The sequence below is a fragment of the Tenrec ecaudatus genome, chromosome 2 (assembly GCF_050624435.1).
Source record: "Tenrec ecaudatus isolate mTenEca1 chromosome 2, mTenEca1.hap1, whole genome shotgun sequence".
NCBI classification, from domain to species: domain Eukaryota; kingdom Metazoa; phylum Chordata; class Mammalia; order Afrosoricida; family Tenrecidae; genus Tenrec; species Tenrec ecaudatus.
Window position 1 is genome coordinate 30,212,442 of NC_134531.1, and position 15,202 is coordinate 30,227,643.

Here is a 15,202-nt window from a genome sequence, read left to right on the forward strand (position 1 = left end):
AGGAATAAAGTCTGGTTTTTAAAAAAGTGGCTGAAATTGCCAACAAAAGATAAAAGCCAAAACAGATTATTTTAGGACTTGGGAAAATGTCTTAAAATACATGCCATCTGCTGCAGACAGATCAAGCTGCACACTTGCCTATCTGTGCAGGCCAGGTGGGGACGTGGCTGGCTGCTCCGGGGACACACTCCCCCGTGGGAAGGAGAGTCGCACACACCCAAACCATCGCTTGGCTTCATGAATCCTCAGGTACAGACATTGCCCACCTCGCGTTTCTCAAGCCCATTGATCCCTTGATGTCTTAACCGTCCTAAGTAATAAGAGTAATCACATCTGACAGCCACTTAAGCTGAGGTTTCACCGAGGCTCAGAACCGGGCTTCCTGTGCGCTTTCCTGCGCCGGGAGGGCTGTTTCACTCAATGGCAATAACATTTCAATTTGGAAGAGAGCTGCCTCGCCCTTTAATGTGAAATGGGCTTGTTTGTGTACAAAGAGTCTCAAGGATACTTGATTACATGCAGGGTTCCAAAGGTATCTTGAGCAATAATAATAGCTTAGGACGCTGTTTTAGCTAACAAGGCGGCTGTTTCTTTTGGGCTTTTCCTGAAAGTACACTTGGCTGAGCACTTCCACACTCTACCTGTCGGAATGAACCCTAGTGAACACGTCCGGGGAACTGGCTTTCTACATCAACACACATTTATTGATTTAGGGTCGATACTCTGAATCAGGTATAAAAATAAAGGTAGAAAACCCATCCTTAGGAGAAATGCCTAAAGGCCATCGAGCTTCAACAGAGCAAGGAAGGGAAGGCGGATATTTAGACAGTATATGCATGGGATCGGTGATACTATCTTGGGACTACATTTCCCGGCACCTCTTGTTACTGCGGGGAAAGTTCTCCAGAATTTGCACTGTATGAACTCTTCAAAGGCTGAGTACTCATGTGGGAAGGAAGAAAACATGGCAACCAGCTATGCTGGCATGGAAGGATTTTCTTCCTCTTTAGGGGTTTCTTAATAAAATTCTTTTGTGATACCTTATGTCTTCCAAAACCAAGTATTTCTTCTGGTATGACAAGAAACTGAATTCCAGGAATACTTCATACCCCCTGATCAAAAAACACTAAAATATGATTAACTGAGGCAAAGGCTTCTTTAACAATTTGCTGACCAGCTACTTCAGGCCAGAACTATCCCTTGTCGGCAGCTCCTGTAAACGCCTGTGCTACTTTCAGGCTGGGGAGCGGCATCAACGAACCTCAGCAGGAACAGGAGTCAGCTCGAGACCAGCCAGCAGCATGCTGCAATGAGTGCACCTGGGCCAGCAGCAAGTTAACATTCCGATTCCATTGTCAAGTGACCGCGAGTACTTGGAATTCTTCTTCGTTACATGGACAGACATTTGGTTTCTCGCTGGTCTCTTCAGGATGCAAGGGCTAGTTGAAATGAGATCCCCCGCCATGATATTAAAATGAGAAAACGTCACTGGCTCAGGGTTAAGTACCTGATCATTAAAGAGCAGACGTCCAAACAGCTGCTTGGCTTCCTCCAGGCTTCCCTCCAGGTACACAGCTCCTAGATGACAGGAAGAGAGGCTGCATTAATGCTCAGAAGAAATTAACTTTCTAGAAAATGCGAAAAGGCAAGCCAAAAACCCACAGGCAGACGCAAAATGAACCAGAGCAGAATCAACAGTTGCAGAGGTACTGTTTGGGGTTTTACTGACTATGCCAAGACCCCTGACTATGCGGCCCATAAGAAACCGTGGATCACCTTGAGAAGAATGGGAATTCCAGACCACTTCTCTGCTCTCCTGCAGGACTTGTACATAAATCAAGAGGCAGCTGTATGAACAGAATAGGTTCTGAATATTACAAGGTTTAAAATTAGGGCAGCTGTGTCTCAGGGTTGTGTCCTCTCACCATACTTGTTCAATCTATATGCTGAGCAAGTCATCAGAACAGCTGGGATTATATGGAGAAGAGTGTGGCATCTGGATTGGAAGAAGGCTTACTAGCAACCTGTGGTGATCGGCAAATTCCACAACCTTCTATGCTGAAAGTGAGGACTTCAAACACTTACTGATGGGAGGATCAAAGACTGCAGCCTTCAGTATGGATTACCACTCAGTGTGAAGAAGACAAAAATCCTTACAACTGGACCAAGAAGTACCACCAGGATAAGTGGAGAAATGAAGTTGTCAAGCATTTTGTCTTACTTGGATCCACAATCAATGCTCATGGAAGCAGCAGTCAAGCAGTGTTGAAATCGGTAAAAAAAATCTACTGCCCAAGACCACCAATGCTCTGTCAGCTTGTCGTACGGCGGAGGCTTGTGTGTTGCTGTGATGGTGGAAGCGATGCCACTGGTGTTTCAAATGCCAGCAATGTCCCTCAAAGTGAACAGGAGCTTCCAGACTAAGAACAGAAACGATGGAGAACTTGGCTTCCCACTTGGGAAGGAGGCACTGAAATCGCATGCATGGCTTCAAGCGGTGTCAAATACTGAAAGGCTAGACCAAGGAAATGGGACATTGCCAAAAATACTGCTGCTGGCAGATGAGCCCCGCAGTATGAGGGTACTCGAAATGTGACCAAACCGATTTCTTGGAGGGCGTTGGCCATGGTGATGTGAGTCGGTTACGGCCTTGGAAATCCTCATTTGCTGAAGGGGCCCGTCTCAAGGGTAACGAGAAGCAGCTGAAAACATCTTCTAACGACCGGAACTTGAAATGTGAGAAGAGCGAATGTAGGAAAGTTGGAAGAGGTCCAAACAAAATGAAGTACATGAAGATCAATACCCTAGGCATTCATGAGCTGAAATGGACTGGTATTGGCCATTGTGAATCAGAAAACCCTATGATTTACTTCCGGAAATAACACAATCAAGAGGAATGGCCTGGCATTCGTTGTCAGCAAGGATCTTGCTAAATCCATCATGACGTACAGTGCTGTCTGTGATCAGTACATCTATGGGCCTTCAAGGAAATCCAACCAATACAACTATTATTCAAATTTATGCATCAACCACAAAAGCTAGTGACAAGGAAATCTACCAAGGACTTCAGTTGGAAATTGATCAAACATGCAATCAAGATCCATTGATAGTTATTGGTGATGGAAATGCAAAAGTTGGAAACAAAGAGGAAGGAACAGTAATTGGAAAATATGGTCTTGGTGATGGAAATGAAGCTGGAGACAGCGTGATAGAATTTTGCAAAGCCAACAACTTATTCATAGCAAATAGTTTTTTCAACAACACAAAAGGCACACACATACCCTTCCCCAGATGGAATACACAGGAATCAAATTGACTACATCTGTGGGCAGAAATGATGGAGAAGCTCAGTATCAGCAGTTAAAACCAGACCAGGGTTCCACTGTGGTGCAGACCATCAATTGCTCATCTGTAAGTGGAGGCTAAAGCTGAAGAAAAGTAAAGCAAGTCCAGGAGAGCCAGGACACAGCCGAGCGCCTATCCCACCCGAATTTCAAGAGCATCTGAAGAGCAGATTTGATGCGTTGGCCACTAATGGCAAGGCCTGATGACCTGTGGGAGGGCATCCAGACCACCACGCAGGAAGAAAAAGGTCATCAAAAAGACAGGAAAGAAAGAAAAGCTCAAAGCGGACGTCAGAAGACACTCTGCAACTTGCTCCCAATCAGGGAGCAGCCAGAGCAAACGGAGGGAAGGATGAAGTCAAGAAGCTAAAGAACATTTCAGAGAGCAGCTCCAGAAGACAAAGCCAAATCGCACAATGAAATGTCAAAGGACTTCGAAAACCAAACGGGAAGGACGTGCACAGCAGATCTGAAACGATGCAGGCCTTGAGTTGCAATTTTGAAAAATTCTACTGAATGAAGCAGAAGCATCCAGAGATGATGGAAAGAGTACACAGTCAATGTACCAGAAAGAACTACTTGAGGCAGCAAATGAGCAAGAACCAAGTGTTGAAGGGAGAAGGTCAAGCTGCACTGAATCCATCGCCAACAACAAGGCTCCAGGAACGGATGGAATACCCATTGAAAGGTCTCAGCAAGCTGAAGAAGCACTGGAAGCACTCACCCGTCTGTCGGGGAAATCGGAAGACAGTTACCTGGCCAAATCACTGGAAGAAATCCTTATTTGTGCCCATTCCAAAGAAATACGATGCAATAGAATGCCCAAACGATTGAAAAGTATCGTTGATATTGCACATCTGCTGCACAAGATGTCTTTAGAGTATTGCAGAGTAAGAGTGCCGGCTTGAGGACTAAGGTGGTGTTCTCCACTGCGTCATATGTGTGTGAAAGTCGGGCGGTGCATTGGAATTGTGGCTCTGAGAAGAATACTGACAGTACCATGGACTGCTCGAAGGACAGACCCATCTTTATTGGAAGAAATAAGGCCAGAGTACTCTTTAGAGGCACGATGGTAAGACTTCATCTTATATAGTTTGGACATGTGTCAGGAAAGACCAGTGCCCCCAGGAGGAGGGCATCGTGTTTGGCAAAGAGGAGAGGTGGTGGAAAGGAGGAAGGCTCTCAATGAGATGGACTAACACAATGGACTCAGGCAGAGGACCAAGGGGGAGGATGACTCCCGATCGGATAGGGTTTTGTTTGGTTGTGCAGAGGGTCGCTGTCAATGGGAGCTGACTGGTGACATTTAAGGACAACAGTGACTTACTTTGTAATACAGATTAGGCGAAGCTAAAACCGTCAATGCACTGACATGTAAATGTCTTCTTTGAGAAAGGGCACGTGTGAGCTGCCATGAAGGGCCTCCACGTGGCTCCTGTGGCAGGGATCTATGCACAAATCACTTGATCGTAGGGAGAATGCTGCTGCATTTCCTGTCTCTGTGATTTTGGCCCAAAACGTCCAGGCATGTAAAGCCAATCAGCTGAAGGCCACACCTCAGGGGAGGTCAATGAAGACTTGCGCATCAAAAAAAGGGTGGCCTTTCTCTTCGACATGAAATAATCAGTAAGTGCTCTGGACAGAACAGCTTTAGTCACACTGGCACTGGAGTCACGTGTGAACTGGGTGCCAGGAGTCCCTGAGTTGGAGCTACTGCTGCTGCTGGCTGCTGCTGAGCCAGCTCTCATAGCTGGTGACTGCACACCCTGCGACGGAAGCAAAGCCCCACGCCCAGCGCCATCAATAAGGCAGGTGCATTTTCTTGAACCTGTATTTTACACTGTCTTTAGGAAGGCTATTTTCAAAAAAAAAAAACTTTCAGAAACTTAAGTAATCAGGACTCAAAACATTGAATACTTCTGGTTGTATCAGTAATGATAAAATGAGAAGGAGATACGGCTTGGGAGCCGGTTACACGCAATGCATTTCTCATTCTGATCGTCAGTCACCCTCTTGGGCCACTGCAGGGAGGAGGAGAGGTTTTTGTTTTGTTTTTTAAAAGTAATATAGAATTTGAGCTTGTCTTGAGTGATTTGGGGGAGGATTTAAGGAAATTGGCTGGCAACTGATAGGAGTGGAATTGGAAATTGAATGCTGTCAAAATTGCATATTAAAATGCTTACTACCGCTCTGGGGGCGGAGACACCATCTGCCTCTCTTAGATGGGGAAGCTGGGACTGAACGAGGCTCAGGAATTGGCCAAAGACACAGCGATGTCAAGGGAAGGAGCTGGGAGTTGAATCCCGGCTCCGACTCTGGCACCAACCAGAACACTGTCTGTCCGAAGCGTTGTGTACAAAGGCCACAGAGCTCCCAGGGGACACTCGGAATGAGACCTACCTGCGAGCAACAGACATCTCAGGGAAAAGACCTGGGGCAACTATTACACACCTCTTGCTATCACCATTAGCGTGGGAAAAGGAAAACGGCAGGCCTTTACTGTCATTCTCAAAGGAAGGGACACAAATGATAAGCACAAAGGCCTATGAAAAATTTACCTGGAAAAAGAAACAAACCAAGAAATTGCCAAGCTACTGTAACATTTAATTGTAAAACACACAATCACCGGCTAATTAACTCCTCTGAACGTTCCCAAACCAACAGCTCAGTTTTGCATTCTGTTCATTAATGGACATGATCCTGAATCTAACCTGGGAAGTAATTAACCTCCCTATCAATCCACTTCCATTCAATCCAGCCAACAGCCTCTCTGCAATATCCCGTGCCGTTTCAGGGCCAGGAATGCCAAGAAAGGTACGCAGCACCGCAGGCTGGAAGAAGGAAATGAACAGCAATACAAGAGGATGGGTTTGATGCGAGGTACTTCCAAAGCTTTAGGAACAAGGGATTCTGCCCCAGTCCCGGTTCTGGATGTTATGTGCTCCCCAGACATCTTAGGCAAGAAACGGGATTATAAAAGGAGACCTTACCTATCAACGCTTCAAAACAATTAGCCATTGCATGCCGAAGGTCTGACTCTCTGCACAGGTCAGGTCCGTGAGCATAGAGCATAAATCGGTCCAGTTCAAGTTTCTACAAAATTGGAAATGAAAGAAAGCAAGAAAGTGACACATCTGAAATGGCAAACTGGCTCTGGGGGAGGGTGTGTCTCAGTATGCTAATGTCTCAGAGGATTTAGTCTGCCAGTCACTAAGCTTTGTACACATGGTTCAGCTTGGACTAACCAAGACTCTTCCCCAAACTGACAGTTCACGAGGGTTCCCATCCTGACCAGAACAAAACTGTCCAAGTCCACGGTAGGACCAAGCACTGGCAAAGGTTGAACTAAGTCTCAGCCGCAAAACCATGGCCCCTGGGTTCACCCAAAGTCTAGAGGGCCACAACCCCAACCCAGAGTTTTAGAAGTCAGCTTTCTCTCCTGACTCGTTACATCAGTGGTTCTCAACCTGTGGGTCTCGACCCCTTTGGGGGTTGAACAACCCTTTCACAGGGGTCGCCTCAGACCATCGGAAAACACTTATTTCCCATGGTCTTAGAAACAGAGACACCGCTCCTCTATCCATCTCCAGGCGGGTCTGCCCACATGCAGATATGTCCACATACAAGCACCCGGCGTGAGGACTGTTACCCATGCTACACCATGCTTCCAGACAAAAATCTCATTTATTTGTAATTAGAAATAAATATTTCACAATATATAATTACATATTGTTTTGTGATTAATCACTATGTTTAATTATGTTCAATTGATAACAATAAAAATGCATTCTGCATATCAGATATTTACATGACGGTTCATAGCAGTAGCAAAATTAGTTATGAAGTAGCAACGAAAATACTTTTCTGGTTGGGGGGATCACCACCACATGAGGAACTGCATGAAAGGGTCGCGGCCTGAGGAAGGTGGAGAACCCCTGTGTCGGATGGTCCGGAGGTTACAACAAGAGCTTTTTTAGATGATCCGGGAAGGGGTGAGCTTCCGACGTCAGAGGGTCTCCTCTGTGAACTCAACACTGGCTGAGAACATCCAGGCTCTTACCTCTGTTCTTGAGTCCCTTGTACGGGTTTGGACAACTCGTCTCTCTCTGAGGACTGGGGACTTCCTGACCAATGCAGGGACCTTAGTTGAAGGGCTTTGGGAAGAGTGGTTGTAATGCCCTGTGGACCTCAAACTGCCACGATGCCAGCTGTGACCCAGGTCCAGAACCGTCCGGGGCTCAGGAAGCAAGTGTGGGCTGGCTCCCCTTGGCTGCATTTCGCTGCCTTTTCCCCATATTTTCACTTTCCTTAGATTTCAGCAGCCACTTAAAGACTCGGTTGTACTACATTACACAAACTGAATCTCTTCTACTTTGTTAAATGCTCCTGAGAACGAAGGAGAAAGACACACGCACTGCATGTCTGAGCAGCTTCAATGTTTCTGTTTCCCTGTCATCTGAGTCACTAAGTACTCAGCAAGCAAAGCTACGCCGCGGAACCAGGACCGAGTCACGGGCCGGTGAACCACCTCAGACAACGTGAGTCTCACCAGCCTCAGATAAAAGGTAACGCAGATATCATGTGTCTTGGTGGGCATGTTAAATGTCCGTTTCCATTTAGATCGGAAAGAACCACAGACAATGAAAACAAGACAAATACCCCCCACACTTTATAAACACCCCCTTTACAGTGATAAAATGGCTTTATAGGCTAAGGTGAGGAGGAAAAGGGGTATGGGTGTGCCTGTAAATTATTAGCACATGTTTTCCAAGGGAAAGTCTGTGATCAGACCTTTTAATAAATAAGTCAACTACACACTGTGGCAAGTGTACATCGAGTACTGCCTAGAGTTCAAGTGGAGTTACCTCATTCCCATAACTGTGTGCGAGCGTAACTGACTGAGCAGGAAGCTTGCAAAATGCCCTCCTTCCATTTAGGAATCCCCATACATTCAGACTCCACGGAATTCCTTCCGACCACAAACGAGACTGCCACTCTCCCACTCAGCCACGGAGCAGCGGACTGGATACGCTCTGGTTGGAAACTGGCCACAAGTCACTCCTGGAATTGCAGGCCACGAGTCGCTCCCTTGGTTGGGGGTTACCGAGCCAACCTCCCGGGCGCACCTGTCTGGCACGAGGTGTGTGTCCCGATCACGAGCCAGTCTCCACTCCTGCGGAAACGGTTGCTTTCTGCAGCTGTGATGGGCTAACCTGCCGCCAATCCTGCGTTTGGGAGTTTCCTTTGCCCTCCCAAGTCCTTTCTAAGTCTCCTCATCTCCGCAGACCCCTGGAGGCCTGCACAACCTCACACTAATTGTCACTTTCATTTGGATGATGTGTCTTTGTCTTGACTTTTTCCCTTGAAGATTAAATGAATGCTCTCCTTCAAGTACATCTGAGACCTGGGGTCCCTTTTGAACCCTAAATGTAACCAAGTTAGCATGCCCTTTGCCTCATAGTTTTTACCAGGGCTTCATGATTTATATTCTCAAAGGCCACAGAGACAGGTTCAGAGCTCTCATGCTGACTCTGAAGATGTTACGTAAGACAAAGCTGCATTCTTTCTAGCATAAAAATCACCCGCTAAGATTAACCACGTTCTGAACACAATCAAGGCCTTGGCAAGTGAAGAACACACGAATAAAAACCACGGTGGGTTTTTCCTCTAGTCCTTTTCTGTCAAATTCTAACTTTTCCAACAAATGGAAGAAACTGAAAGTACTTGAGGAAAAGTCAAGGAAGTCTCACGGAAGCATTCCGCTGGCTCCTCAGGGCCGTGCTTTACAATCACAGGTCCGTCGGCTGCTGAGTGGACCCCAGTCTCGCCTGTGCAGTCATTTGCAGTGAGAACGGCGGTAGCAACAATGGAAATAACTAGAGCCTATTCCTTTGTGAACATGTTTGTGGGATTACTATAAGCAGGCGCAGTGCCAGGTATTTTGCAGACCAAATTTAAAACACCAATTATAATCTTGAATCTTCACACACATTCAGTATGGCAGGGACCAGCACCGTCTCTGCTTCTGAGATACGCAAGCCCAAGCTTAGAGAAGAGCACGCTTTTTATCAGTGGCCCTCAGCTGAAGGGCAAGCAGACCAGGGAGGCATGCAAGCCCCCCAGACCACGCATCTGCTCGGATTTTTTGTGAGAAGACACTGGGTACATATGGGACCGCCAAGTCAAGTAAAAAGTGGGACCTGGGCAGCATGAATCTGTGTGTCTTCAGCTAAGCCTTAGGGTGTATGGTCAATATATAGCTGAAATTTTAATGAACGGGATTAGTGCTTTGGGGTATTTTCAAAGATCTGCAAATGTATTCCCTAATAGATGTAAATGTTCGGGAGTATTCATTTTAAGGTTAGAGTTCTGCTTGTAAGTAAATGGGAAAAAACAGTAGTACGGAAACATTACACAATGGGGAAATACGGGTTTCGCCTCTTTTGCTTTGGTCCTGTGTTCTTTTTGGCCCCCTAATGTTTAACTCAGCTCATGTGCATCTGTTCATTTATCCCCTCGCTGTTATCACCATATTTCACCATGGAGCTCAGCAGCTGCCGCGGAAACACAGAAGTACCAGGACGAGGAGCCTGAATCCTTAAAACCGAAACAAACAAACAAAAGTACTTGATGGTATTCCTCCTTCCAGTATGCTCCACAGAGTTGCAACTGAAACGCAAAATGACGCCGGGCTGAAGGAGAGAATGCCGGATTTCCTGACACACGCCCCGCTGCTGGCTTTACCTTAGCGAGCATGGCCAGGTGTTGATTCTGCACGATGGCCGTCCGATAGGTCGCTAAGCCTCCTTCCTCCAGACTAGGGAACAAATAGTACAAGTGGACGCTGTGAAAAAGAAAAGAGCAAAGACACATAAATAGGCACCGCGATATTCTGTCTGGGTCTGAGGCACTTACAGCCGCCTGACACACAGTAGTCACTCAACAGGCACCAGCTGACTGGCGGGTCGCAGCAATGACCTAGAACCTTCCATACTCGGCGTGGGAAACCTGGAGGCACTACAACCACGCCGCCCTCGCACTGACACCTGCCGACAACAGCGGAGTCACCCTGCAGACGACACTGGGGCTGGGAACACAGGCTTGGCCTGGGATCTGGCTGGAGTGGCTGGGGAAGAGACTCCTGGGAGGCCTCATGCAGGGGCAGTAGAGGTGTAAGGGGCCCAGCACAGGCAGGGAGAGTGGAGCAGAACTGAGTCCACTAGTCTGCTGTCCGGAAGCTCTTCAAGGGGCTCGTGGAGGGTGTGGGGGTTGGGAGGAGGATCACTTTCAGAAAACCAGCTGGGACCACCCAGCGAAGCCCCTCTGACCTCCCCTGGGTCTCACACTGGTTGGCTGGGGCAGCTGAGCTTCTGTAGCCCTATGGTGCCCGACACAAATGAGCTCGGAGAGGCAGCCGCTTCTCCCTGCGCCCTTCTTCCGGAAAGGCTGCAAGCAGCTCCCCCAGGGAGGGCCGAGGGCAGCAGGAGTTCTCTCTTAAAGAGAAACCAGGGGCCTATGGCGAAACAAAACCCCATCCCTGGCCCTGCCTCCAAATCAAGGATCCTAAAGCCCTTCTGGGGGAAACATACACGCACCCACACAAACGCGCACGCACTTGCGCTCAAACATCTAGTCATTAAAGCTACGCCTAAGCCTCCCTTCCCCTGAGACCAGAGGGAGTGAGAAAGGGATCCAAGACAAATCTTAGAAAATGAAATGACATTTTAAAATATCATCCTTTTCTTTACAAATTGAATGGAAGCTCGGAAGCTTCTCGACCAAGACAAGCTGATCTCTTGTGGCTGTAAGCAACTTCCACGTCGCCTCGACAGGCCAGAGACACTAGTCTTTCATCTTGTGATCCGGCTCATGACCACACGGGCGGGGGCAGTGAGTGGGGCCACGTGCTCGGGCCTGCTGAGCTTGACAGAGAAGACAAGATTCACAGTATTTCAGTGCTGTTAGCTGGCTAATTACAGAGACGGCACCGTGTTAAGTATGTTTTACCTGTAAAATGGAACCATGGTTGGGGAAAGGCAGCAGAGTCATACCCACCTGGTCAGAAACTCAACCACGGCATCCCCCAGGAACTCCAAGCGCTCGTTGTGGTTAATCCTGCAGGGAGAATGCAAAGGATCACTGGAGAGAACACTTGTTTATATTCCCTCCTGGGGCTCCAAGGACAAGCACTGGGGGGTCGTTCCTTTCAGCCCCCAGAGACCTACTGTGTTCCTTCTACTCGGGAGCACTGACCACCACCTTGTCACTGAGGGGCGCTGTCCAGTCCGTTCCTGCTCATCACGATGCTGTGTACAGCCTACAGAAACCCCCAGGAGGCTGTGCCAGCGCCCGCTGAGCTATGCCTGAGCACAATGCTGCTGCAGCCACGGGGTCAGAGCGTCTCCCTCTTTTTCACCGCCCCTCCACTTTACCAAGCATGATGTGCTTTTCCAGAGACTGGTCTCTCCCAAGCACATGTCTACAGCACTTGAGACAAAGTCTTGCCATCCTTGACTCTAAGGATCATTCTTCCGGGAGAGATGGATTATTATCGGGCAGTCCGGGGCGCTTTCAATGTTCTCTGGACCACCATCATTCAAATGCACCGACTGTTCTTCGCTCTTCCTTATTCACGCTCCATCTTCCACGTGACTGAAAAGACCACGGCTTGGATCCGGCGCACCCTAGTCCTCCAGGGAACACCCGTGCTTTAGAGAGCACTTATGCAGCAGACTCACCCACTGCAAAGCTCCATTTGATCTCGACTGCTCTTTGCCTGTATCCAGGCTTGCCCGGGGCAAGGGCATGAGGTCTAGCAGACCACCTTGTAATGTTTCTTTCCCCAGAAATCAGACGTAAGCACCCACAGAAGTCAAGGAGATTGACCCCCAAGTAGCTGTGAGTCTTTCCACATTTTATCAGGTGGACAAAAGAATGTAGTGTACAGTCTAGTGAGGGTTAGAACTGAAACTGATGACTGGACTTGATATAATATTCTAAGGGCAGTTCCTTGTTACCCACAGGCTAAACTCAAGCTAGCATCTAGTCATTCCAAATGCTGGCCTAACACACTTTTTCATTCTTCCACGGCCAATTTGCTACCAAACTGCCAGAGACAGGATTGACCTTGATGAAGCGATCAGGCAGGGCCCCAGAGAGGACGTAACCCTTGGGCTAGGCCTTGAGGGAGGAGTGGGCTTGCAGCGGGGCTTGGTGTAGAGAAGGCAGAAGAAATGCACATCATGCTTGGTAAAGCAGATGGTGAGACAAAAGAAGAAGAAAATCATGCACAACCAGGATGGCATAGCAGGTCCAACAAGGGGTTCACACACAGCGATGGTTTTCGGGAGGGAGCAGGACCGGGCACTGTTTCCTCTGCTGTACATGGGGTCGGTCTCTGCAGACCAGAACCAACTCAACAGCACCTAAGCTTCTTCCCCCCAACACAACTCCATTAGCCAAGGGTGACTGAAAAGTCGCACAGGGGAATAACATCTTTTTAAAACTCCAGGACATAGGCCGAGAAGGAGAACCCTGGTGGTGTAGTGGTTACAAGAGGGACTGCGATCTGCAAGGTCAGCAGTTCGAAACCACCAGCCACTCCGAGGGAGAAAGACGGGGGCTGTTGGCTCCTGTTAGCAGTTACAGCCTCAGAAACTCACAGGGGCAGGTCGACTCTTCCTACAGGGGAAGGATGAGTCAGAATTAACTCGATAGCATGAGTTTAGTTTGCTTTTAGAGCATTCAAATATATATATTTAAACAATTTCGTACTGCAAGCTTGCTCCCTGTCAAATACATCAGGACTCCCAAAGTGTCTGCCATTGTTCTTAAAGAAAGCAGTAAGAAATAGAGGCAACATTTAAGAGTATAATGAGATTAACTCATACTCCTCTGGCTAATTTCAAGAAAACTAATAACTATCCTGAGATGTGATAGAAACTAAGAAAGAAATGTCGAGTTGTTAAACAGAAATAAATTATTATCCTATTCCACGCCCCCCCCAAAACCAACATAATAATACATTTTTTTAAAAACCATTTTCTGTCGTACAGATTTCATTTTCTTCCTAGCAATGCGCAGGACACAATATAAAATTTCATTCACACAGAAGGCAGGAAACCCGGGGCAGGGTGGAGGTGGAGCACAGCCACATTTGGAAGGGCGAATATTTTGTGAAGGAATACGAAGACGCCTAGTCAGAGCAACAGCTGCTTTGAACTCTATAATATGTGGAAGGGAGACAGAGTGCCCTAACTTTTACTTTAATCTCTGTTAGAAGCTTTAGGGAAACAACAACCATAATCTTGGGCTTTAATAACCACAAAGTCAGAAGATTAATCAGTGTGTTCAAGTACACGGCTGTATTCTACAACTACGAGACCAGGAAAACTAGATGGCGCCCACTGCCACTACCACTGCCATGGCTCTGAGAAGGATTGCATTAGAAGGTGCTGGATAGAGTGGGAGGAAAACGTGGACCAGAACTCAGAATCCTAAAAGAGACCAACCAGCCTTACTGGTTGGAATAGAGATGGGTGGGGCCCGGTCTGGACCTAAATCCAACCCAGTATTACAATCACCCTCCATTTAAGATCAAAAAGGTAGCAGTTCCTTAAAGGCACCATCGAGGGGCTGAGGAAGGAGGGCCGAGACGTGGTGGCACATTGAGGAGCTGGCAGTGCAGGAGATGACTCAGAGTGTGTACCAATTCCTGAATGTAGAACTATAATCTGCTGCCACCCTCTGCCTAATTCACAATATAAAGTCCGGGGTGGGGGGTGTGGTGGGGGTGGAATAGTTCAAGGTCACGTTTTCAACAGGTCTATTCAAAAGGGAACTTGCCATTTGTTAGCTAACTGACCCATATTCAGAAAATGTTTGTCTGTGTATATACTGCAAGTAAGCTCTGGCAACAAGTCATAAACAAAAATGGGGACAAAATACCACTTAGTTTATTACAAGGAACAATTCATAACCCAGTAGTTTATCTGGAAAATCAGACAGCGTGAACTGTTCGTCCTACTTGGCAGCAGTATCAGATCGCTTGCTCTTTCCTCTATTGTTCAGATGTTCTTTAAGCACCCCCCTTTTGAATACTAGCAAGCTCCAGGATGAGATAAACTAAGCAATAAACACTCCATTTGTTTTTGAGAACTGAGTCAACAGAGGCATTATGAACTCTAGATTAACTGTAACATTTATACAGTATGTTTTGTCTGAGGAATTTATAAACACACTTTATAAAACACAAAAACCGCCCTGTAACTGTAATTGCTGTAAAGTGCTATTTACTCGACCAAAAGTCAGGGTGGGAGAGGCCAAGTCCAAGGGTAACTGCCTAACGGGAGAGGCTGGCGGTGTTTCCCCATCTTTGTCTCCTAAATCCCAAGGAGTGAGTGGAATGGTACTGCTGGAAGGGGCCTTGAGGGCAAGCAGTTCAGGAATCTGCTCGGAGTCAGGAATCGATGCTACTCAGCACATTTACCCAGCAGCCAGGGTGTGGGAGTGGCTTAGCTGCACTAGAGCCCGGGCGGGGCTCCTGGACCCAAGGATCCTGCTGAACCACCTCCGGGATCTAGCCCGAAGCACTGAAGTCAGCAAATCCAGCCAGTGGAGTTCACCTTCATTCAGTGCATGCGAGTACTGTTCATCACGTGCAACTGCCGTATCCTGTGGGACCCAGGCTTTCACAAGTAGCCCTGACCTCTCCTTTGGTCCAGCCAATTCGGATAGGATGCTACAATACTGCCAACAGGAAGGAGAGAAGCAAGGAGGAACAAAGAAAACGCCGGGCACTCTCATTTCCCACGGCCACTTTCCAGGCACTTCGTTCCCCAAGGTGGTGCCGATAACAC

The 15,202-nt window shown here is 47.6% G+C and overlaps 1 protein-coding gene across 6 annotated transcripts in view; it reads right to left on the minus strand.

The window, feature by feature from the left end:
• DROSHA (drosha ribonuclease III) overlaps positions 1-15,202 on the minus strand; it is a 147,961-nt gene that overhangs the window by 32,693 nt on the left and 100,066 nt on the right. For all 6 annotated transcript variants that reach the window (XM_075540894.1, XM_075540898.1, XM_075540897.1 and 3 more), the window contains 4 exons: positions 11,400-11,459; positions 10,089-10,188; positions 6,335-6,437; positions 1,508-1,578 (listed from right to left, as the gene is read on the minus strand). In XM_075540894.1, coding sequence (XP_075397009.1) covers positions 1,508-1,578; positions 6,335-6,437; positions 10,089-10,188; positions 11,400-11,459 — 334 coding nt within the window. The remainder of the gene's footprint in view (positions 1-1,507; positions 1,579-6,334; positions 6,438-10,088; positions 10,189-11,399; positions 11,460-15,202) is intronic.